Source organism: Phasianus colchicus, chromosome 26 (genome assembly GCF_987193195.1).
Source record: "Phasianus colchicus chromosome 26, bPhaCol1.hap1.1, whole genome shotgun sequence".
Classification (NCBI taxonomy): Eukaryota; Metazoa; Chordata; class Aves; order Galliformes; family Phasianidae; genus Phasianus; species Phasianus colchicus.
In genome coordinates, this window is record NC_143461.1 from 1298504 (window position 1) to 1321660 (window position 23157).

General features: G+C 49.3%; 4 protein-coding genes across 9 annotated transcripts; 3 read left to right on the forward strand and 1 right to left on the reverse strand.

Moving 5' to 3' along the window:
* The first annotated feature begins 1406 nt into the window (after positions 1-1406).
* On the forward strand, positions 1407-1828 carry LOC149914918 (feather keratin Cos1-1/Cos1-3/Cos2-1-like). The gene is made up of 2 exons (XM_090125000.1): positions 1407-1509; positions 1551-1828. Exons 1-2 carry the CDS (start codon positions 1407-1409, stop codon positions 1826-1828), a joined length of 381 nt encoding a protein of 126 aa, XP_089981126.1.
* A 3836-nt stretch (positions 1829-5664) lies between these two features.
* LOC149914919 (feather keratin Cos1-1/Cos1-3/Cos2-1-like) lies at positions 5665-6473 on the reverse strand. Of its 3 annotated transcripts, none has more exons than XM_090125017.1 (2): positions 6375-6473; positions 5665-5991 (listed from the first exon to the last, which is right to left on the reverse strand). In XM_090125017.1, the coding sequence occupies exons 1-2, from the start codon at positions 6471-6473 to the stop codon at positions 5665-5667; spliced, it is 426 nt and encodes a 141-aa protein (XP_089981143.1). The 3 variants fall into 3 exon arrangements, with proteins under 3 accessions (XP_089981143.1, XP_089981142.1, XP_089981141.1); XM_090125016.1 differs by having other exon boundaries at positions 6369-6473; XM_090125015.1 differs by having other exon boundaries at positions 5665-5979; positions 6354-6473.
* Positions 6474-9233: 2760 nt separating this feature from the next.
* LOC149914920 (feather keratin Cos1-2-like) lies at positions 9234-10028 on the forward strand. The gene is made up of 2 exons (XM_090125064.1): positions 9234-9330; positions 9703-10028. The coding sequence occupies exons 1-2, from the start codon at positions 9240-9242 to the stop codon at positions 10026-10028; spliced, it is 417 nt and encodes a 138-aa protein (XP_089981190.1). The 5' UTR covers positions 9234-9239.
* Positions 10029-20363: 10335 nt separating this feature from the next.
* Positions 20364-21172, forward strand: LOC149914921 (feather keratin Cos1-1/Cos1-3/Cos2-1). Of its 4 annotated transcripts, none has more exons than XM_090124995.1 (2): positions 20364-20483; positions 20858-21172. In XM_090124995.1, exons 1-2 carry the CDS (start codon positions 20364-20366, stop codon positions 21170-21172), a joined length of 435 nt encoding a protein of 144 aa, XP_089981121.1. The 4 variants fall into 4 exon arrangements, with proteins under 4 accessions (XP_089981121.1, XP_089981122.1, XP_089981123.1 ...); XM_090124996.1 differs by having other exon boundaries at positions 20364-20468; positions 20846-21172; XM_090124997.1 differs by having other exon boundaries at positions 20364-20462; positions 20846-21172.
* Positions 21173-23157: the final 1985 nt, after the last annotated feature.

The window sequence follows — 23157 nt, forward strand, 5'->3', positions numbered from 1 at the left end:
TCATTATGCACATTGTAAAGACAATCTTTTTTCCCCTGGAGTTTCTCCATGAGTGCCATGCTTGTCCGTGCTAGTCTCCCGCCCTTTGTGCTCAATTTCTGAACGAAAGTGGACCAGAATTGACTGCGCGGCAAACCCCGTGTCTGTGCTCTTCCCGACCTGCAGCACATTTTGGGTTACAGCCATGAGTGCGCTTTGCCGGAGAGTGGCTGCAAAACTCCTTGAGCAGAGAAGAAAGCAGCTGCCTGCCTGCAACGTCCCAGGCAAAGGGAGAGGGTCAGAGGGCAGCAAGATGGCGCAGGATAGGATGGGACAGGACTGGGCGGGATGGGACAGAATGGCCCAGGTCCCCTGAGTGTGCCTGACATGAGTCAGAGCACAGGACGAGATACCACGCAGGTCACCTGGCACTGCTCCAGAAATCCAATGCCATGAGTGGTCCCTTTGCAGTGGCCCAGCACACGCACACAGACATGGAATTATGCAAAAATCTTCACCCACAGACATTTGTACAGAAGCTGCACCACATTCTCTGGTACACAGTGAGACTGTACGGAGAGGGAGAAGTCCACTGGGAGACTTGAAAAAGATACGGGAGGCCATTTGTTACCCTGAGGGGTGCTAGAAAGGGAATCAGATGGAGTGCGCGGTGCTCACCAGCGCTGAGAATTTATGCACAGAATGGCAGAAATGAACTTCCATCGTGGAAAGGAAGACATGTTAGATTTTCTCCAGTTGTTCACCCAGAACGTAAAAGACTCCACAATACGGAAAGGAAGAAGGAGCTCTGTATGGACAGGATCTCCAGAGTGCTACTTGGGGGAAATCCAGTTAATTCCCTGTTACTCTGCACAAAATCTGCATTCCTGTAATGAGAATAGGCCTAAGGTTTGCTCTCTGTCTCTGTAGGTCTCCTCATTCTTTCTTTTTGAAAACCCCTGTTCATACGCCATTTATTGTTTGGTCTTTCTTTTGAGACCTGGAAAGGACTCTACACATCTTTTTACCCCATCCCGAGATCCGCAAGGCAAAATATGAGGAGACAAAAGAGGAGGGCAGAATTTTCCAGAAACTTGTGTCAAGTGGGATCGGGTCACACACCGCTACACCTCCTGCAAGAAAGGCCCCTAAGAAACCAAAGGAGTGACCCGGGCTGACGTCATTTCCACTTGCTGGACTCTTCCAGCACATGAATTCACTCTGTTTCCCGCGCTGGTGTCTGTTGTGTGGAAATGCTTGGGCCTCTCCTCATTACTCTCAAAAGATGCCTTTAGCGTCGAATGGAAATTACACACAGCTAGAAACACAACAGTGCTGCACAGGAAGCCAGCACACTGTCCACATCATTAGCTACGATGTTTGGCATTCAAGAGGCGCTTGTCAGAAAATAATCACTACTTTGCGTGATGTCTCTGGATATGGGTCAGCTTTGGTCCATTATAAAAGACAGCCCAGTTCCTTACTCTCACATTCGCCTCTCTTGCCTCTTTCTTCCTGGGAGCCAGGTGAGCGTGAGCCTCCTTCCTGTCTCTCTCTCTCTTCGTCAGGAGGCCTGAGGTCTGTAGACCTCTCATCTGCTACCAGCTGCAACGAGCCCTGCGTCAGGCAGTGCCAGAACTCCACCATCGTCATTGAGCCCTCTCCCGTGGTGGTGACCCTGCCCGGACCCATCCTCAGCTCCTTCCCGCAGAACACCGCCGTCGGATCCTCCACCTCCGCTGCCGTTGGCAGCATCCTCAGCTGTCAGGGCGTGCCCATCACCTCGGGGGGCTTGGACCTCTCCTGCATTTCCAGCCGCTACTGTGGCAGAAGGTGCACCCCCTGCTAAAGGTGCTGGGCACTGCTCCCAGTCAAGGTCCCCCTGGAAATCGCAACGTGGTACTGGACGGAAGAACAGACTTTGTGCTGCTGTTTGCAGAGTAGATGAGCATCTGTGGCTTACCCTGTCAGGTCAGACAGGAGGGCCTCCCCTGGCCTCTCTAACTACGTGGCAATGTCGAACTATATTCCCTTCCACTCGCTTTTCTCTCTTTTCTTTGTTGTCTGTTGCTCTCCCCAAAACTCTCTGTGAAGGTCCTAGGGACCTGCCAGCTTCTCTCCCTTGATGGGCATTTAGGCGGGTGTCCCGAGGCAGTTCTGCCGTGGGAAAAGGGGAACAGATTCTTGTCTGCTTCCGCCGCTCCCTGCCCTTGGGATCTCCACTTCGGCTGACATCATTTCCCTCTTAGACTCATTAAACGTTTGCTGCAACCTTCATTGTGTCCCTGTATGGTTTGTCCTTCTTCTGCCTAATATGGTCAGATGAGAGAATTCTTGCTCTGAAATGACGAAGCACAAATAGGTAACTTCCCTGCTACTGGGGTGGGGAGGGGGTGGGGGGGGTGGGGAGGCAACTGTAGACATTCAGCCTTCAGTGAAGGCCACATCTAGAGTAGCCTTGTCCCAGCTCTGCTGCATGTGTCCCTGTACATTTACAGGCCTCCTGTTGTCCACGTGGCCTGGCCAGGCTCCTTGGAAGTCCTGGACAGTCGCTGAATGGAGTATTCAGCCAGCTAACTGACAGGTCTTGCCTGGGCTTGAGCCCTAGTCCCACTTCCCACCTCAGCTCTCAGATGAACCGCACGTAAAACACATCTGCTGCCTGTATTGAAGCAATAATTGACAGATGCTTCTCAGATAGAATTAACTGACACCTGAAACCGACGTCTGACACGGATTGGCAGACTTACTCTTGGGTGTACTTTCTTCTCTTGATAATGGTCAAATTGTTCTGGATGCCAGAATCCACAAAACTTTGAAGCTGATGACTCCAAAAGGAGAAGGAAGAAAGAAACACTTGCTGGAAGAGTGTTGTGGGAGACCACGTGCTTTGAGCAGTTGACAGGAAACCTTCCGTGTCCAGGACATCGGTGCTTGGCATCCGACTTAAGGAAGAAGGGCTGCGGATGGAGGTTTATACATCATGCACCCGAGAAATATGAGTAATGCCGGAATCTGCCTCCTGAACACCATCTCAGGCTTTCCTGTACAGATGTCAGGGCCCCTGAACCTCTCCGGGAGTGAGACGTGGGGCTTTGAGCAAAAGATGCAGGGCAAGTCATGACAGAACACTTTGCAGTAAGGCTGCATTCTGTCCTTCTCCATACGAGTGGAAGAGATGAACATACGTGCGCACCGGCCAGTACCCAGCAACTCCCTGTGGAGAAGGAGCAAAGGCCAAGAGAAGGATTTGAGAGATCAGGAGTTCACGGGCTCACAAGGAAGGTAGTTCCAGCAGCTCTGCACCAATCTGTCCCTCCTAGGGAACCTGATTCTCTTCCAAGACTCCCCAAGGATCCTGAGGTGTGTTTCCAGCATCCTGTGGGCAACAGGATGTTCTGAATGGTAGGTGGCGATGGGAGCCCATGACCAGTCCTGATCCATCGCATCAGGGCCAGAGCACAGAGGTACCAGGCTGAGGGATTCTAAACAGGTGCGGAGGTTGAAAATCCCACGGGGGTGTTTTGTGACTCCCAGCCTGTTTTTGCTTTCTCTCCACCAAGCAGAAAACAGAAGCGGAAAAAGGAAGTCTCCTGGGAGTTACAGCTCATTCTTCTCTTCTGCGACCAAGTGACCAGAAATATCCCACGCAATCAGAAGAGTGTAGAGTAACTGATAAGGCAAAAAAAACTGAATCCAGGAATCCCCCATCCTGCTAGTAAGTCATTTTCAAGCATGGGCAGTCCTTCTCCACAGGCCTACTCTCAGTGTGTTCTCTCAGACCTGGGATTGCAATCACCCAAGTGCAACACTGTGCACATGACCTACATGAATTTCAAACGGGCTGATTTTCATGCCTGTCTTGGTCCCTATGGATGCCATCAATTACCTCTGTCGCATCACATGCCCCATTCACCTTAGTCCAATTGGCAAATTTGCTGAGGGTACGATCAATCGCACTATCTACGTCGCAGCTAAAAGCTGCTTTGAGCAGTCCCAGAGTGTGGTGCACTTTCAGTCTCCTCAGGTGGCCTTCAATGTGCTCTGCTCTTACAGTCGGAGGGATTTTGCTCCCCCAACCCCTGCCTACAGGTTCAAGGATGTGAGAGACCTGGAATGCCTGATTACCAATGAAGACTGGGGTGAAGAACTTGCTGAGTTCTTTGCAGCCTTAACAATGTCGGCTGAAGACTTTTCACCATTCTCATTTATCAGAGGGAGGACATTCTACTTCAGCTGTGCCTTCTGACCAGCGAACCTCTAGAATCTCATCTTCTTATTTACCACACCCTTCAACAAGTTCAGTTCCACCTGAGCCCTGGCAGTCATGCTTGCATCTCTGCGCATCTGGACAGCAGGCCTGTAGTCTCCCTAGGCCACCCATCTCAGCTTCCACCGGCTATACCTTTCCTCATTATCCCCCAGTTTGACCATCCAGTCCTTGCTCAGCCATACTGGTTTCCTGCCTTCTCTGCCTCATTTCTTACCCTGTGGGAGGGAGAGCCCTTCTGCTCTCAGAAAGGTGTCCCTAAAGGACTGCCTGCTCTGCTCAGTTCCTGTGTCCCTAAGGACAGTCTCCCAGAATACCTCAATTAACACAGGATGCAGACAGGGAATAGGAGAGGTGGCATCAATGATCTAACTTATTCGCTACGAGGATTTTGACATAATCAAGAGAAGGGTGAACTGGGACAAAGTGATTCTGTAGATGCATCACAACAGATCTCGGTTTTAAATGCAGATGACTCTAGCCCAGAAGCACCTACAGGACATTGCCCTGAAGCAAGCAGCACGTGGGTTATGCGTAGAAGGTTTTGGTGCCAGGGTGAGAGCAGGAGCTGGCACCCAGGCCAGGGCCGGGCCCAGGCCCAAGAGCGGCCTGGCTGAAGGCTCCACACAGTGACTACGGCGGAGCAAGAAGGAGCCTGGCCAAGCCAGGAGGTCAACAGAAGGCCAGGCCAGAGACAGGCTCTCATTGGTCAAGACTCCCACTCACATGATGTGCTCCAGGCTCTAAGGGATATGTCTAAGCAGAGACACATCGAGGCAAGCACTAACAGCCATCGGTTAAATAGTAGTCGTGGATTACTTCCTCTGCTCCAAAAGAGGGTGCCTGAAAGATGAAATTGCAGCAGTGTGCGCTGGCTGGCCTCCCATATACCTAGAAGAGTGATGGAATCTCCCTGGATGATTCCCACTAAAGCCATGGCTTTCTCCTTTGGACATCTGTGCGCAAATGGCAAAAACAGGAACACCAAAGGACACAGAAGAGGATGCAGCAAGTGTTTAATGAGTCAGAGGAGGGAAACGAAGTCACTGCAAGTGCAGACAGCAAGGGTGGGGAGCAGCAGGAACAGACACGAACATGTTCCCCAGTCCTGCGGCAGCGTTGCCACCAGGCCCACACTTATTGGCCAAGAAAAGAAGAGAGGTTGCAGGTGGCTTTAGGCTGGTCTTGAGGGTACTGACAGAGATCTCTGAGGCAAAAAGACAACTGAGATACTAGATAGGAAGAGAGAGCAAAAGAGAATTCTGGTAGATTTTCTCCATGTGGTCAGTGAAGTCCAGCTGGCCCCGTCCTGTGTGTCTTGCAGGGCAGAAAGAGCAGCACAAAGTCTGTTCTTCTGTCCAGTACCACGTTGCGATTTCCAGGGGGACCTTGACTGGGAGCAGTGCCCAGCACCTTTAGCAGGGGGTGCACCTTCTGCCACAGTAGCGGCTGGAAATGCAGGAGAGGTCCAAGCCCCCCGAGGTGATGGGCACGCCCTGACAGCTGAGGATGCTGCCGACAGCAGCGGAGGTGGAGGATCCGACGGCGGTGTTCTGCGGGAAGGAGCTGAGGATGGGTCCGGGCAGGGTCACCACCACGGGAGAGGGCTCAATGACGATGGTGGAGGGCTGGCACTGCCTGACGCAGGGCTCGTTGCAGCTGCTGGCCAGAGGGGTCGGGCCGCAGGGCTGGCATGGCACACACGGGTCGCAGCAGGACATGTCTCGGGACTGGCGAAACACCTGTTGGGAGCGAGAGCAGGAAGGAAGCAGAACATAGGGACATATGAGGAACAGATGTGCAACAGGCCACGAATAGACCAAAGCACATGCGCTATTGGCATCTGAAGGATGTGAAGGGGAAGTCAAAGGATTCTTGGGCTCCAGATATCCAGCTATCTGCTGGCCAGAAATACCCTCCCGTACCTATCCAGATAGTTCCTAAATTTGAGCCTGCACGCTACCTACACACAGGCTCAGAGTCCTGGACAAATCTGCACTTCTCTTCCCCAGGACAAGCAGTCCCACAATTTGGCATGAAACAGAGGTGATAACATCTCAGACATTCACTGTGCTGAGACCTCCCTTAGTTGATCGGCAAGGACAGGAAGGAGCTTCACACTCACCTGGTTCCCAAGGAGAAGGAGGTAAGAATAGTGGATGAGAGAGCAAGGAGCCGGGGTCCCTTTTATACTGGACCTAAGATGACCTATGTCCAGAGGCATTGCTTACAGTGGTGATTATTTTCTGACAAGCTTTTCTTGTCCAGAATGCAAATCATCCCAGATAATGATATGGGTGGTCTGCTGGCTTCCTGTGTAGTTCAGTTTCATTTCTGGCTTTATGCCATGCCACTTCCTGACTGAAGGCATCTTTTGGGAGGCATGAGGGGAAGCCCAGGCATTTCCGCACAACAAACACCAGTGAGAGCAACAGACTCATTTCATGTGCTACAAGAGTCCAGCAAAAGCAGATGGTGTCAGCCTAGGTCATTCCTTAAGGTTTCTTTAGGGGCCCACTGGGAAGAGGTGTACCAGCTCCCGAGTGTGACCTTCTCCCGCTTGACCCTTCTCTCTGGAAAATTCTGCTGCCCTGTTTTGCCTCCTCCCCTTCTGTCTCACTGATCATGGAATGGAGCACCAAGTTGCGCAGAGTCCTCTCCAGACCTCAAAAAAAGTCTCGAGAGCAAATGCTGCAACAGCAGGGCTATTTTAATAAGAAAAAAAGTGACGGGAGCCGTACAGACAACGGGTAAATCATATACCCACCCAGGTGCGGGAAACGCCGATTTAGAGCAGAATCACACGGGACTAAGAGGATTATTCCCGTGTTTCACTGTGTAGATCCTGCTCCAAGGCATCAGGGCTGGGGGAGTTTATACGGAAGCCCAGCAAAAGCCAGCAAGATCACAGAATCACAGAATTGCAGGGATTGGAAGGGACCTCTAGAAATCATCTTCAGAGGAACTTATCATCTAGGAATTTCCTATGTTGCGGTTTCTGTTCGTTGCCCCTTGTTATATTGCAGTACGCCACTGAAGAGAGTCTGAAAACCGTTGCCAGAAAGCTGCACATTAGATTTGAGAACACTGATGAGACGTGACTGGTGAGTCTCAGGTCTCTCAGCCTTTCTTCAGAAGGGAGACGCTCCGAGCACCTAATCATCTTGGTGCTCCTCTTCTCAACTCTCTCTAGAAGATCCTTGTCTGCGCTGAACTGAGGAGCCCAGATCTAGACACATTATTCCAATTGTGGCTACATCAGGGCAGAGAAGAGGGGAAGGATCACCTCTCTCAACCTGCTGGCCATGCTCTTTTCCATGTGCATCAGGATATCATTGGCCTTCGTGGGCACGCATCGGACTCATGGCCTGCCTCTTAGCCACTCGCTCTGCCAAGTCCATCTCCTCAGAGTTCATTTCCCCAGCCTCACAGTTCACCCCCCAGCCTGTACTGGTGTAGGCAGTAATGCTTTCCCATGGTGCAGGACCCTTCTCTTGCTCCTGTTGGAGTTCATCAGGGTCCTCTCCACCCAGCTCTCCAAACACTTCCAAGTCTTGCTGAAAGGCAACACAGCTGTCCCGTGTGTCAGCCACTCATCCCAGCTTCATTCTGGCAGAAAACGTGCTGAGGGTATGCTTGATGTCTTCCTCTAGGTCACTGATGAAGGCATTCAACGAGGCCGGACCCAGTACCATCCTCTGGGGAACACCGCAAGCTGCGCACCTGCAACTAGATTCTGCCCCATTGGTCGTGACCCTCAGATCTCTGCCAATCAATCAGTTCTCAATCCACCTCACTGTCTGCTCACCTATCCTACGCTTCCAAAGCTTTGTTACAAGGATGTTGTGGCATACTGCGTCAGATGTCTTGCTGGAGTCAAGGTGCACATCATTCACTGCTGTCCCCTCATCCACCCGGCGGGTGATGACATCACGGAATCCTGTGAGATTGCTCAAGCGTGATTTCTCCTTTGGTGAATCCATGCTCACGACTTCCAATGGGCTTCTTTCCTTCCAACTACTTGGGCATAGCATCCTCAAGGCCAGGGCACTCACCTCATTAAGCAGGGGATCTCTTGTCTTCCTTGTCCCCATGTCATACTTAAAGAAGACTTTCATGTTATCCTTGATCTCTCTCACCAGATTTAATTCTATCTGGGCCTTAGCCTTCCAAGTTGCCTCCTTACAGACTCAGACACCAGTCGAATATCCCTCCCAAGTGACCGGGCTCATTATGCACATTGTAAAGACAATCTTTTTTCCCCTGGAGTTTCTCCATGAGTGCCATGCTTGTCCGTGCTAGTCACCCGCCCTTTGTGCTCGATTTCTGAACGAAAGTGGACCAGAATGTGACTGCACGGCAAACCCCGTGTCTGTGCTCTTCCCGACCTGCAGCACATTTTGGGTTACAGCCATGAGTGCGCTTTGCCGGAGAGTGGCTGCAAAACTCCTTGAGCAGAGAAGAAAGCAGCTGCCTGCCTGCAACGTCCCAGGCAAAGGGAGAGGGTCAGAGGGCAGCAAGATGGCGCAGGATAGGATGGGACAGGACTGGGCGTGATGGGACAGAATGATCCTCATACTAAGATCACTGAAGCAAAATGAATGGAAACACAGTAGGGCAGCCGAATATTCCACAGAGCAGTGTCAAGTAGGATGCAGTCACACTCAGGAGCTGCTACAATTCTTTCCAGAAAGGAAACTAAGAATCCCTAAGGAGTGGCCCAGGCTGACATCATTTGCCTTTGCTGGACTCTTCCATCATGTTCACCGAGGCTGTTAACCACACAGACTTTTGTTGAGCGGAAATGCTTGGGCCTCCCTTCCTGCTACTCAGTGGATGCCTTCAGAGTGGGATGGGCATGATCTAAAGCTGGTAATGAAACACAGCAACACAGGAAGAAAACACACGGCCCATATCATTATCCAAGATGATCTGCATTAAAGAAGAACTTGTCAGAAAATAATCACTGTTATAAGCACTGCCTCTGAATATGGGACATCGTAGGTCTAATATAAAAGGCAGCCCAGGTCCTTGCTTCCTCATCCACCACTCTAGCCACCTTCTTCTTCAGAACCAGGTGAGTGCGAGTCCCCTTCTTGTCTCTCTCACTCTCCAGAAGGAGGTCTGAGCCCCGTGAACCTCTCATCTGCTGTCAACTCTCTTCCATGCCAAATCTTGGAGCTGCTTGTCAATGAAGAGGGAAGAGGGGAGAAAGTTTTTCTGGGAGGGTGCCTGGGCCTGCACTCAGGGGCTTTCTGGGCTAGAGTCTCAGCAGTAGCTGAATAGGCTGTGGAGGGTCTATCTGGGTCCTGACAGGAGGAGGCCAAGATAGCCTTGGCCCTCTCCAGAATGGCTCCAGCTCCCTGCACTGCATGGGCCTTGGTTCCCTCACTGTGGGATAGCAGACTGCTCCTCACTCTCCACCTTCTTCGCTCAACCCTCTCTCCCAACAGGTGCACATCCAGCCCAAGTGATGTCCTGCTACAACCTGTGTGTGCCATGCCGGCCTTGCGGCCCGACCCCTCTGGCCAGCAGCTGCAACGAGCCCTGTGTCAGGCAGTGCCAGGACTCCACCATCGCCATTGAGCCCTCTCCCGTGGTGGTGATCCTGCCCGGACCCATCCTCAGCTCCTTCCCGCAGAACACTGTTGTGGGATCCTCCACCTCCGCTGCCGTTGGCAGCATCCTCAGCTGTCAGGGAGTGCCCATCACCTCGGGAGGCTTGGACCTCTCCTGCATTTCCAACCGCTACTGTGGCACAAGGTGCACCCCCTGCTAAAGGTGCTGGACACTGCCCCAGACAAGGACCCCCACGACCTCAGGACACGGTGCTGGACAGAAGAACAGACTCTGTGCCGCTGTTTTCAGTGTAGATGACCATGTCTGGCTTGCTCTGTCAGGACAGACAGCAGGGGCCAGCCTGGCTTCTCTGACAACACGACCAATGTCTACCAATATTCTCTTCCACTCACTCTTCCTCACTCTTCTCTTTGTTGTCTTCATCCTTCCCTAAAACTGTCTGTGATGGTCCCAGAAACCAACTGAGCAAACTGCCAGCCTCTCTCATTCGTGAGCACTTAGACAGCTGTCCCGTGGCAGTTCTGACATAGGAAAAGGGGAACAGATTCTTGTCTGCTCCTGCTGCTCCCCGCACTTGGGGCCTCCACTTGGAGTGACGTCATTTCCCTCCTTAGACTCAATAAACTTTTTCTGCATCCTTCGTTGTGTCCCTCTGTATTTTTTCTACTTCTGCTTACTATGGTCAGATGAGAAAACTCTTGCTCTGATGGGAATTAGCACAAATCCATCACTCCCCTAAGCACTGGATGGTGAGGCACACTGTAGACATTCATCCTTCACTCATGTCTAGAGCCATGTCTAGAGCAGCTTTGCCGCATATCTGCTGCATGTGTGCCTATTTGTTTGGAGGCCTCTTGTTGTCCACAAAGCCTTTACAGTCTCCTTGTTAGACTAGGACAGTTGTTGAATGGAGCATTCAGCCTCATCACTCCAGAGTCTGCCTTTTGTTGAGCCCTAGTCCAAGCTCTTACCCTGGAACTGAGTCAAATTACACATAACACATCTCCTGCCTGCACTCCAGCAGAAATTGATAGATGCTTCTCATATGGAATTAACTGACATTCTAAAGCTGAAATCTTGAATGATTGCCAGGCTCACACTTCAGGGTTCCCCTTCTTTATATAATGGCATGACCTGGATACCAGAATCAAGATAACTGAGAAAGCTGATCAGTCCAAAAGGGAAAGAAAGAACTAAACACCTGCTTCTATGGAGGTGAGGTTGACTGGTCTGCAGTTTCCTAGATTGTCTTTCTTGCCCTTTTTGAAGACTGTGGATGGTCATTGGCTATCCTCCAGTCTTCTGATATCTCTCCTGTTCACCACTCCCTTTCTAAGTTAGTAAAGGGTGGTTCGGCGTTTTCTTCTGCCAGCTCTTACAATAAGCATAAATTCTTGCCATCACATAAACCATTTATGTGTTTGTTTATTTTGGCTAGATGATCTCTGAGAAGATCCTCTTCAACCGGAATGAATTCTTCTGTTCTCCAGACTCTCCCTTTTATCTCCAGGATTTGGGATTCTCATGGGATAGTCTTAGAATTATAGCCTGAATCAAAGATGTTCCATTTCTCTGCCTTCTCAGGCTTTCCCATTACTAGAGTATCCATCCATACCACAGTAACCACATTTTCCTTAGTCCACCTTTTTCTACTGATATACTTCAAAAAGCTTATCTTGTTATTCTTGACCTCTCTTGCCAGATAGAATTCTCAGTGGGCCTTAGCATTCCTCATTGCATCCCTTCAGCCCTTGTCACCATTCATATGTTTTTCCCAAACGTGTAGGATTTATTTCCACATTTCATGCACCTTCTTCCCTTTGAGTTTCTTCATGAACTCCTTGCTCATCCATGCAGGTCTCCTGCCATTTTTGCTCAATTTCTTAAAAAAGCCAGACTGGGGTGTGCAGCTGGTCACCTGCTTTCTTCTCAGATTAAAGATTTTTTGCAGCCAGTCCCCAGCTCTCCAAGCACAAGGGCTGTATCCCAAACAATTCTGTCAGATGAGAAGAGCACATCTCACAGCCGACAATGTTACACCTGTACAGTGGTGCTCAGCACTCACACTCCAGTCCAGCTTCTGCTGTGCAGCTGTTTAGACACCCGCAGCGTAGCTGCCCTGATGCTTGAAGCCTGATGAGATAGGGCCAAGACTGGCCAGGGACTTCCATCTTTGCCAACCATAAAAAGCATTCTATTTCCCCCTCAGGATCAAGACAAAGGCTTAGAAGAATTGCTGGTTGTCTAGGAAAGGGCAGATGTGTACACAGCAGCAGGAACTCCCTTCGGCATGACCCTTTGATCTGACCACTCAGATCCTTCTCTTGGCCTTTGCTGCTGCTCCACAGATTCTGTGGGCACTAGTGCATGTACATGTGTTCATCTCTTTCATCAACACTGAGAAGGACAAGTAAAAAAAATATTTGCTAAGAAGTATAAAAAGAAGGAGAAGCAGGAAAACTTTCCTCTCCTTCAAGAGAAAAACTGGCTGCTACTACAAGTCAGTAGCAACAGAGACAACTGATGGAGTCAGTGCTTCATGAGATACTGCTGAAAGCAAATAAACTGGCAGACTGTTGTATGAGTTTTAACACAAGCCTACAATACATGGCATGGATCAGATTTATTATTATTTTTTAGATTATAAAAAGTGAGATGGATGGTGGGGAAAGGGAAGAGCTGATAAAGTGACAGATAGAGATATGTATGGTCAGGCAGTGTAAATATGAGTTTCCAGCTTCTCATATCATGCACAGAAATGGTCCTATTCCCAACACAGTCACCTTGGTATGAGACTGCATAATGATGCAATTAAACTTCTCCAGCAACAGCTCCAATCCCGGTTCTCATGGCACATGTTCTGATACATGATGAGTCCCCCAGGTACCTGGGCCCCTTAAGTGCTGTTGCTGGTGGATAGCCACCAATCCAGCTTCAGATTTAGGGCAGACTCAATGAAATTCTTCTTTTCACTGTCTGCAGAGAACACCCTGTTACTTCTCTATGTGGAGGATGCCAGGCTCCAAGTTAACACTGTCCATCTTTGTAAGCTGAGCCCACATAATTGCCTGTAGCATGTAACACAAGGGTGCCTTGGGAGTGATTATGTCTCTGCTTGACTGGTTGGATCTCCAATGAGTCTGGTTCTCTGCCTCCCCATCCTATGCAGCAGAGAGATCGTTAAGAACACCCCATGTGACTTTTACAGCTGAAAACAGACTTGAAGTCTGGGGAAATGAGCAAAACGGTCAGCAAAACTGACATGGGTTCAAAAAGAGACTTAATTTGGGGAAACTGATGATTAGTACCGGAGAACAGGATCCTTGGTAAGAGATAAGATGGTGTTTGTATTTTCCATCCTGTATACTCCATCCTGCTCAACACAACCCAAGGAGAGGAAATGTCTTCGTGGACCTGCATGTGAGGATGAACTAAATCCTCAGCAGATGAGTAAGAATTATGAGCCAAACAGGTGAGAAGATTCCCTGTTCAAACCCTGAAGCTATTCCATGGCTTTTCATATCTCTTCTCCAGCTCTGAGTAATCACCATTTCTTTGTGGGAAAATTCCCAGTGTTCTTGCTTTCTGCTCAAGAAAAAACAGCTGGCTGCCCAGGGGTCCATTTTCTTTCTCTCTCCACACAGTTCCTGTGTTGCAGTGCCTGCTTTGGGAACTGAAGAGCTAGTTCTGGGGAGCAGCTGTGGTGGAAGCTGGGAAATCCAGACATGGTCCCTGAAAAATGCTTGGGAAACACAAGGAGACATCAAGACATTAAGATTCAGAGTTTTCCAAGAAAAACCACCTCAACAGTAAATAAACTGGAATATGTGGGCAGTACTAATTCCCAGCATAACGATACTTTATATGGTTCCAATTCTTCTTGTACTCAGAGTACCTGTGATAAGGTGATTGTGGAAGACATTTATCTTTCCCTGTTCATTGACCCTTATAACTTCCTGAAAAAATGAATGCCTTAGTCCTCCTGTAGATTGTAGTGGGAGACTATTCAATAGCTTTTCAGTAACGGAGTACTGTGGGTAAAAGATATGAAAGAACTTGCTCAGTTAACATGCTCATTGTTTCTGTTTTCTTTGCCACAGATGGGACTGGAGAGCTGGAAGAATTTTGTGGCTGAAGGAAACTCAAAGATGAGTTCTTTGTGTGCCCATGAATGTGACTTCTGCCACAGCCTGTTACCATGAATGGATTATCTTGACAGATTAGCAGTGAAAATTGCTGACCAGAGGTCAATGGCTAGAATTCCTGTCAACATATGCTTTTGAAGAAAGTGGGAGACTGCTCAAAACAGTGTTATCCTCTGAAGGCCTGACTCAAGAGACATGATTTCCTCTGGGGATGGGTACCTTTCATCTCAATGTAATTTTGACAGCTGCTTCGGGCAGCAGGAGAAAAGGAACTGAAGACAGCACTCCTTGGGAAGTATTCCTGTGGGAGATAATAGGCATTATTTTATTATAGATCCATGCTAATCTGTAGTCTCAGATTTCCTGTCCAAAGAGACCCCCTGCTTTGCTGTTTCCATTCCTGGTTCTCTTCCTGTAAACCAAAGGTCCAGGATCTTTTCCTTCCAGCACCTTTTATGTCCTCTTGATTTCCCTGCACAGGTGTTGAAATTCGCTTTTTTTTTCAAGGTGCCACGGAGCAGAACATCACCACCCATCAAGAAGGGCAAATTATAGTAGAGGAGAGGGAGACCTTTCATACCGTTTGTACCTTCCAGCTCTCTAACTTCAATGGCTTGCTCTAAAGGCCTCCAATGTGTCCTGCAGTTTGAATGAACAATTTGTAATAACCTCCTTTTGAATATTCGCAGGTCTGCAAAGGACAAATGCTTGTCAGACACTGGTGTTTTAATCCTGACTGGACCAGGCCTGTCCAGTGTGTGTGAGCACGCCAGGCCTGACTGAAGTGTTTGGGGAGAATCTCTTCTCTCAGGGACAGATCTCAGTTGAGCAGGGCTTTTGTTACCACAGAAATTTTGCTGACAGCTCAGAAGAGATGTGGAAGACAGCATGGCTGGATGAGGAGCAAAAGAGAGCTGGAGATTATTGAATGTGTGGAGGGAAGTTTCCCAGGAAGGCACCTTCCTTCACTTACTCCCACGCTGGTCCTTCAAGCTGCCAGGGAACTTGTGATCTGATCCTTGAATATCCCCAGGAAGGATCTGCCCCCTTGCATTGTCTGCAGAGGGGCTTAGCTCTTCTCCCACTGAAGCCTCCATTTTCACCCTTCCCTTGCCTTTGTTAACACCATGGGTTATGTGGCTAACTTCAGCCCAATAGCTCTGGGAGGCAATGGGGAATGCAGGAGTTAGGGGTCATATATATGCAGTGATTACTTTATGCTTCTTGTTACTTTCTGATTTTCCCTGCTGCAGTGTTTTTGCATGTTTTTCTACTGGTGTGTCTCCTGTGAGTATCTGCTCCATGATGCCACTCAGAGGTGACACTTAACAGGAAGAGAAAAATGACAAATAACTTGCAGTATTCCTCCCTAGAATTACCTGATTACAAAAACTTGGGTTAATTCTCCATATCAACACGTGGACTGTTACTGCATGGCTGTGTGCTGGGAGGGTGCACTATCCTCAGAGCACTCTGTCCAGTCCTTTGAGTTTTCCTCCAGCACTGCCTCCTGGGGTTCTCCAGCTCTGTCACTTCTTCTGCAGTGACACCAGTCTGTATGACTCTATCAAAGACCTCAGTGGGGGATCACACCACCTGACAGAGATTGGCCGAAGATCTGGATTCAGGGAAACTGCTTCATGCCTGGGAAAAGGCAGGCACCACAGAGCATCCATAGTGGAGTTCAGAGAATCACAGAGTAACAGAATTGTAGGAATTGGAAAAGTCCTCTAGCAATCATCAGGTCCAACCCGCCTGACAAAGCATGTTCCCTACAGTAGGTCACACAGGAAAGTGTCCAGACAAGCCTTGAACATTTCCAGAGAAGGAGACTCCACAGCCTGTTCCAGTGCTTTATCACTCTCACAGAAAGGAAGTTCTTCCTTGTGTGCCTATAGCCTCGGATACTGTCTTGGACGGCCCTGTCTGACAGGAGCTGGGTGTGTGCAAGGGGAGTTAAGGCTCTTGTGTGTGATCTGGATGGCTAATTTCAATTAATTATCTGTGAGTCCTTTCAGCTTTGCAACACTGACTTCTGGGCTGTGCAGGGTACTCTTTGGGGTGTGGAGGGTACATGAAATCATAAAATCATGTAGAACCATAGAATGGCTTGAGTTGGAATAGACCTTAAATATTATTTAATTCTAACCCTCCTGCCATGGGCAGGTTCGCTACCCACTAGATCAGATTGCCCAAGACCCCAGTCAACTTGGTCTTGAGCACCTCTAAGGATGGAACAACCACAGTTTTTCTGGGAAATCTGTTCCAGTGTTTTACTACCCTCTGACACTGTCCCTTCCTTCTTTGCTCTCAAACCATGCCTCTAGATGCTGCATAGATATGGGAGGATGAGGAGAAGTTAGGGGCTGTTGTAAAGAGTGTTTAACATGCCTTCTACGCTCCTGGATCATTTGGTGCTATCTTATGACCGAGTCTCTTTCCCCAGGACACTGCTGTTTAGAGCAGAATTCCCTTCTGCACAAGCTTGTGATATGCTGGCTCTGGTGGAGCCGGAGAACTCTTCCTGAGCTCCAAAGGGCAGTAAGTGAAAGGGTTTTACAGCCATGTGTCCTACTACTCCATGTATACTTCCAGGAATGATAGAACTGTAGAATAGTTTGTGTTGGAAAGAAAAACACACTCCCATGTTTAGGTATGCCTTCTACTAGATCAAGCTGCTCAAAGAGCACCTCTTAAGCCAGTGAAGGTTCTTCTGAGTGGCATTCTTTCTCTCCGGCATGTCAGTAATACCATGCAGCTTGGTGTTGTTCAGCAAACTTGCTGAGGCTACCTTCAATCCCACAATCCAATCCCACTGACAAGTTGTTAAATAATGCCAATCCCAGAATGGATAGCTGTGGAACACCACTTGTCACTTCTCTTCACCTGGACATCAAGTTGTTTACCACAACATTTTGAGTGCAACCATCTAGCCAGTTCCTTATCCACTGAGTGGCTCATCTGTTAAATCCAAATCCCTTCAATTTAGAGATGAGGATGCTGTGTGAGACACAAATACTTTGCACAGCATGAAAGGCCCCTTTGTGTCCTAACCCCTTCCAGAAAGAATCTTCCTTTCCTGGCAACTTGAGATTAAAGGAATTACATGAAGGCTGAGGCTGGGACACAGAAAATTTTAGTAACTATGAGGAAGGAAATGAGCTCACTTCTAGAAGGTGTCTGCCTGTGCAGGTAGCACTTAGGGATTGCAAAACTGCACCAACCATACATGATGGAGATACCACAAAGCATCCATCTTCCTGCTCAACAGAAAGAGAGGGGCCAGCAGATCTCCCAGTTTGCAATTTCAGTACCTTACAGTCTGGAAGAACAGAAGACATAGGAGAGACTGGAGCTAGTAACAGAAGACATAGGAGAGACAAACTTAGGCCATGATTACAGGGAGTCCATTCTTCCCTCCTTTGGAAGGGGAACACTGGAAGCTCAGCCTTTCTGATATCAATGACCAGGAGCTCAGTCCTCAGTCCAGCAGGAGCTTCTCAGTTCCTGCAGTTCCTTATCTGGACTATCACCTGTAGTTTTAGTGTAAGAAAGACCTTCCTAACCACATGTATCAGTACAGGCTGGAGAGGAGCTCTGTGGAGAAGGACATAGGGGATCTGGTGGATGACAAGTTGGCCATGACCCAGCAGTGTGTCCTTTTGGCCAAGAAGGCCAATAGTATCCTGGAGTGTCTTAAAAGGAACATGGCCAGCAGGTCAAGAGAGGTCAATCTCCCCCCTGTACTCTGCCCTGGTCAGGCCTCACCTGGAGTACTGCATCCAGTTCTGGGCTCCCCGGTACAAAAAAGACAGGGATCTCCTGGAAACAGTCCAGTGGAGGGCCACAAAGATGAGAAAGGGTGTGGAGCATCTCCCCTATGAGGAAAAACTGGATGACCTGGATCTGTTCAGCCTTGAGAAAAGAAGACTCAGAGGGATCTTATTAATGCTTATAAATATCTTAAGTGTGGGAGACAAAGGGACCCGGCCAACCTCTTTTCAGTGGTCTGTGGGGACAAGGCAAAGGGAAAAAACAAAAACTGGAACATAGGAAGTTCTGCACCAATATGCATAAGAACTTCTTCATGATGAAGATCACGGAGCACAGGAATGGGCTGCCCAGGGAGGTTGTGGATTTTATAGTGACCATGCTCTGCCCCAGCCCCGAGGTAGCCTCTACAGAAGTGACAATTTTCCAGGCAGCTCATGATGAATGGAAAACATCTCAGCTAATGACATAGATTACGTGGTTCTTTTCCCTTACACTGCCACTTCATTTCCTGGCTTATGCTACACCCATTCCCTCGTGGAGGCTTCTTCTGAGTTTTCTTCTGGGATTGAGAAGCCCCGGGAATTCTGGGCAAGAAATGAGTCAGTGACGGCAGAGAACTCAGCTGCAGTGTCAGATGGTTCCAGCAAAAACAAGTAATGTTTGCCTGGGGCATTCTGGAGGCATTGTTTCTGGCCACAATGACAGCAAGGACCCAGCAGCTCCCAGCCCTGCAATCCTTGACTGAACACACAAGAGCTTCCCTGCATGACATTGTGCCATATCTTCGTTTTCACCTCCCTCCCAACTTGCTCTAGGAGTCACCTGTGGACCTGTGGTTGGCTTCCCAGGCAGTTGGTGGACGCCTGGCATTCATTTCTCTTCCTCCCCCAGCTGCTCTCTGGAGAAATTGCTTGACATCCTTGGACTCCTCTGAGCAGTCCCTACACTTTCACAAACTGTACTGTCAACTCATCTGGAGGCGTGTCCTGCTCAGAGCATTGCAGACTTGCCCTGCCAAAAAGGTCCCTTGTGTGTCTACTCAGTCAGTTCCCCATGGCCCCCATCCATTCCAGTGAGTGAGTGCACATGTGTACCTTATTGTGTAGGTGTGCACATGCATGAAGTCATGTTTCTGTGCATGCATTGTTTGCGTATGCATTTGTGAGTGCATTGATGTAACTACACCTGCATGCAGGTGCAGATATATTTTGTCCTGCCTATGTATCTGAGTGTGCAATGTGTATGCACATGCGATAAGTGCTAGTGCACATGTGCACAGAATTATCTTGATCTATGCCCAGTTCCAGCAAGATCCAGGACATGCAGTGTCACCTCTCTGTGCTGGTGTCAGGTGCTGGTGCAAGCTCAGCCTCTCTTAGTTTGACGGGACGGAAGAAAGTCTGGAGTGTTTGGATTTCATCTAGCCTTTCTCTGGTGCCTTCCAGCAGTTTCCAGAAGTTAATCTGTTTCCGTGAGGCAACCCCAGCTCCTGGCACATCTGAAAGGACTTTTTTACAAGACTGATGACTCCTTGGAGCGCAGTAACTTTGAGTTTCAGAGGGCCCTTTGTCAGGGGATGCAGCAATTAGAAGAGGAGGGAACGCCTAGAGAGACCAATAGGAGGGAGGTGGTGGTGACACTGCATCTGGGATCAATGGCTTCAACATAACAGCAGTGACACTGTAAATGTCATGAGACACCCCTACCTGCAAAACCATCCAAATTTAGTACTACCATCATCCCTCAAATGCAAACTCAAAAGAGACTTCCCAGGAGAAGGCTTTCCCCATTGTTCAGGCTTGGGTGAAGAGCAGCAAGTCTGACTGCAGGATCCCATTGCCCAAGGGAAAGCAGGGAAACTTCAGTACCAATTTACATCACCCCACAGGGAGAAACATACATATGCTATGCTTGGAAAAGTTTTCAATAATAAAAAAAAAAAAAAAAAAAAAAAAAAAAAAAAAGTTGAGATAAAAAGGTTTGGCAATTGCCAGATTTAAGATTTCCTTTGGAATCATTGCGTATACTGTATCCAGTGTGATCCACTACTAAGTCCAGTGAGCTTTTGCCAGAGTTGCAAAATTGCCATCCACCATAGAATATCCAATATACCACAGAATTTTGGAAGAATCAATCAGGATCCCTAGAGGTGTTTAAAAGAATTTCAGATTCTCTGTGAAATGTATATGTGAGCAGAGCTGCAGAAAATCTCATCTACACAAACCTGTGATCTCCTGCTCACAGGCCTAGGTTGACAGGTCAGAATGGGGCGCAACGAAGGGCAAACTCTGAAGCGACCCAGCTAGATGCTCCATTCAACAACTGTCCTAGACTGCAAGGCGCCTGGCAAGGCTGTGTGGACAATAGGCAAGGCTGCTCTAGAAGTGGCATTGAATGAAGGATGAATGTCTACAGTGTGCCTCACCATCCAGTGCTTAGGGGAGTGATGGATTTGTGCCTCCCAAAAGATGCCTTCAGTCAGGAAGTGGCATGGCATAAAGCCAGAAATGAAACTGAACTACACAGGAAGCCAGCAGACCACCCATATCATTATCTGGGATGATTTGCATTCTGGACAAGAAAAGCTTGTCAGAAAATAATCACCACTGTAAGCAATGCCTCTGGACATAGGTCATCTTAGGTCCAGTATAAAAGGGACCCCGGCTCCTTGCTCTCTCATCCACTATTCTTACCTCCTTCTCCTTGGGAACCAGGTGAGTGTGAAGCTCCTTCCTGTCCTTGCCGATCAACTAAGGGAGGTCTCAGCACAGTGAATGTCTGAGATGTTATCACCTCTGTTTCATGCCAAATCGTGGGACTGCTTGTCCTGGGGAAGAGAAGTGCAGATTTGTCCAGGACTCTGAGCCTGTGTGTAGGTAGCGTGCGGGCTCAAATTTAGGAACTATCTGGATAGGTACGGGAGGGTATTTCTGGCCAGCAGATAGCTGGATATCTGGAGCCCAAGAATCCTTTGACTTCCCCTTCACATCCTTCAGATGCCAATAGCGCATGTGCTTTGGTCTATTCGTGGCCTGTTGCACATCTGTTCCTCATATGTCCCTATGTTCTGCTTCCTTCCTGCTCTCGCTCCCAACAGGTGTTTCGCCAGTTCCGAGACATGTCCTGCTGCGACCCGTGTGTGCCATGCCAGCCCTGCGGCCCAACTCCTCTGGCCAGCAGCTGCAACGAGCCCTGCGTCAGGCAGTGCCAGCCCTCCACCATCGTCATTGAGCCCTCTCCCGTGGTGGTGACCCTGCCCGGACCCATCCTCAGCTCCTTCCCGCAGAACACTGCCGTCGGATCCTCCACCTCCGCTGCTGTCGGCAGCATCCTCAGCTGTCAGGGCGTGCCCATCACCTCGGGGGGCTTGGACCTCTCCTGCATTTCCAGCCGCTACTGTGGCAGAAGGTGCACCCCCTGCTAAAGGTGCTGGGCACTGCTCCCAGTCAAGGTCCCCCTGGAAATCGCAACGTGGTACTGGACAGAAGAACAGACTTTGTGCTGCTCTTTCTGCCCTGCAAGACACACAGGACGGGGCCAGCTGGACTTCACTGACCACATGGAGAAAATCTACCAGAATTCTCTTTTGCTCTCTCTTCCTATCTAGTATCTCAGTTGTCTTTTTGCCTCAGAGATCTCTGTCAGTACCCTCAAGACCAGCCTAAAGCCACCTGCAACCTCTCTTCTTTTCTTGGCCAATAAGTGTGGGCCTGGTGGCAACGCTGCCGCAGGACTGGGGAACATGTTCGTGTCTGTTCCTGCTGCTCCCCACCCTTGCTGTCTGCACTTGCAGTGACTTCGTTTCCCTCCTCTGACTCATTAAACACTTGCTGCATCCTCTTCTGTGTCCTTTGGTGTTTCTGTTTTTGCCATTTGCGCACAGATGTCCAAAGGAGAAAGCCATGGCTTTAGTGGGAATCATCCAGGGAGATTCCATCACTCTTCTAGGTATATGGGAGGCCAGCCAGCGCACACTGCTGCAATTTCATCTTTCAGGCACCCTCTTTTGGAGCAGAGGAAGTAATCCACGACTACTATTTAACCGATGGCTGTTAGTCCTTGCCTCGATGTGTCTCTGCTTAGACATATCCCTTAGAGCCTGGAGCACATCATGTGAGTGGGAGTCTTGACCAATGAGAGCCTGTCTCTGGCCTGGCCTTCTGTTGACCTCCTGGCTTGGCCAGGCTCCTTCTTGCTCCGCCGTAGTCACTGTGTGGAGCCTTCAGCCAGGCCGCTCTTGGGCCTGGGCCCGGCCCTGGCCTGGGTGCCAGCTCCTGCTCTCACCCTGGCACCAAAACCTTCTACGCATAACCCACGTGCTGCTTGCTTCAGGGCAATGTCCTGTAGGTGCTTCTGGGCTAGAGTCATCTGCATTTAAAACCGAGATCTGTTGTGATGCATCTACAGAATCACTTTGTCCCAGTTCACCCTTCTCTTGATTATGTCAAAATCCTCCTAGCGAATAAGTTAGATCATTGATGCCACCTCTCCTATTCCCTGTCTGCATCCTGTGTTAATTGAGGTATTCTGGGAGACTGTCCTTAGGGACACAGGAACTGAGCAGAGCAGGCAGTCCTTTAGGGACACCTTTCTGAGAGCAGAAGGGCTCTCCCTCCCACAGGGTAAGAAATGAGGCAGAGAAGGCAGGAAACCAGTATGGCTGAGCAAGGACTGGATGGTCAAACTGGGGGATAATGAGGAAAGGTATAGCCGGTGGAAGCTGAGATGGGTGGCCTAGGGAGAATACAGGCCTGCTGTCCAGATGCGCAGAGATGCAATCATGACTGCCAGGGCTCAGGTGGAACTGAACTTGTTGAAGGGTGTGGTAAATAAGAAGATGAGATTCTAGAGGTTCGCTGGTCAGAAGGCACAGCTGAAGTAGAATGTCCTCCCTCTGATAAATGAGAATGGTGAAAAGTCTTCAGCCGACATTGTTAAGGCTGCAAAGAACTCAGCAAGTTCTTCACCCCAGTCTTCATTGGTAATCAGGCATCCCAGGTCTCTCACATCCTTGAACCTGTAGGCAGGGGTTGGGGGAGCAAAATCCCTCCGACTGTAAGAGCAGAGCACATTGAAGGCCACCTGATGAGACTGAAAGTGCACCACACTCTAGGACTGCTCAAAGCAGCTTTTAGCTGCGACGTAGATAGTGCGATTGATCGTACCCTCAGCAAATTTGCCAATTGGACTAAGGTGAATGGGGCATGTGATGCGACAGAGGTAATTGATGGCATCCATAGGGACCAAGACAGGCATGAAAATCAGCCCGTTTGAAATTCATGTAGGTCATGTGCACGGTGTTGCACTTGGGTGATTGCAATCCCAGGTCTGAGAGAACACACTGAGAGTAGGCCTGTGGAGAAGGACTGCCCATGCTTGAAAATGACTTACTAGCAGGATGGGGGATTC

Excerpts from the sequence above, each read along its gene's own strand:
- LOC149914919 (XM_090125015.1), bottom strand. The coding sequence starts at position 6,473 with ATGCCTCTGGACATAGGTCATCTTAGGTCCAGTATAAAAGGGACCCCG. Across the intron at positions 5,980-6,353 it reads TGAGTGTGAAGCTCCTTCCT|TCCCGAGACATGTCCTGCTG; the intron begins GTCCTTGCCGAT and ends GTGTTTCGCCAG.
- LOC149914921 (XM_090124995.1), top strand. The coding sequence starts at position 20,364 with ATGCCTCTGGACATAGGTCATCTTAGGTCCAGTATAAAAGGGACCCCG. Across the intron at positions 20,484-20,857 it reads TGAGTGTGAAGCTCCTTCCT|TTCCGAGACATGTCCTGCTG; the intron begins GTCCTTGCCGAT and ends GTGTTTCGCCAG.
- LOC149914918 (XM_090125000.1), top strand. The coding sequence starts at position 1,407 with ATGTCTCTGGATATGGGTCAGCTTTGGTCCATTATAAAAGACAGCCCA. Across the intron at positions 1,510-1,550 it reads TCTTCCTGGGAGCCAGGTGA|GCCTGAGGTCTGTAGACCTC; the intron begins GCGTGAGCCTCC and ends CTTCGTCAGGAG.
- LOC149914920 (XM_090125064.1), top strand. The coding sequence starts at position 9,240 with ATGGGACATCGTAGGTCTAATATAAAAGGCAGCCCAGGTCCTTGCTTC. Across the intron at positions 9,331-9,702 it reads TCTTCTTCAGAACCAGGTGA|GTGCACATCCAGCCCAAGTG; the intron begins GTGCGAGTCCCC and ends CTCTCCCAACAG.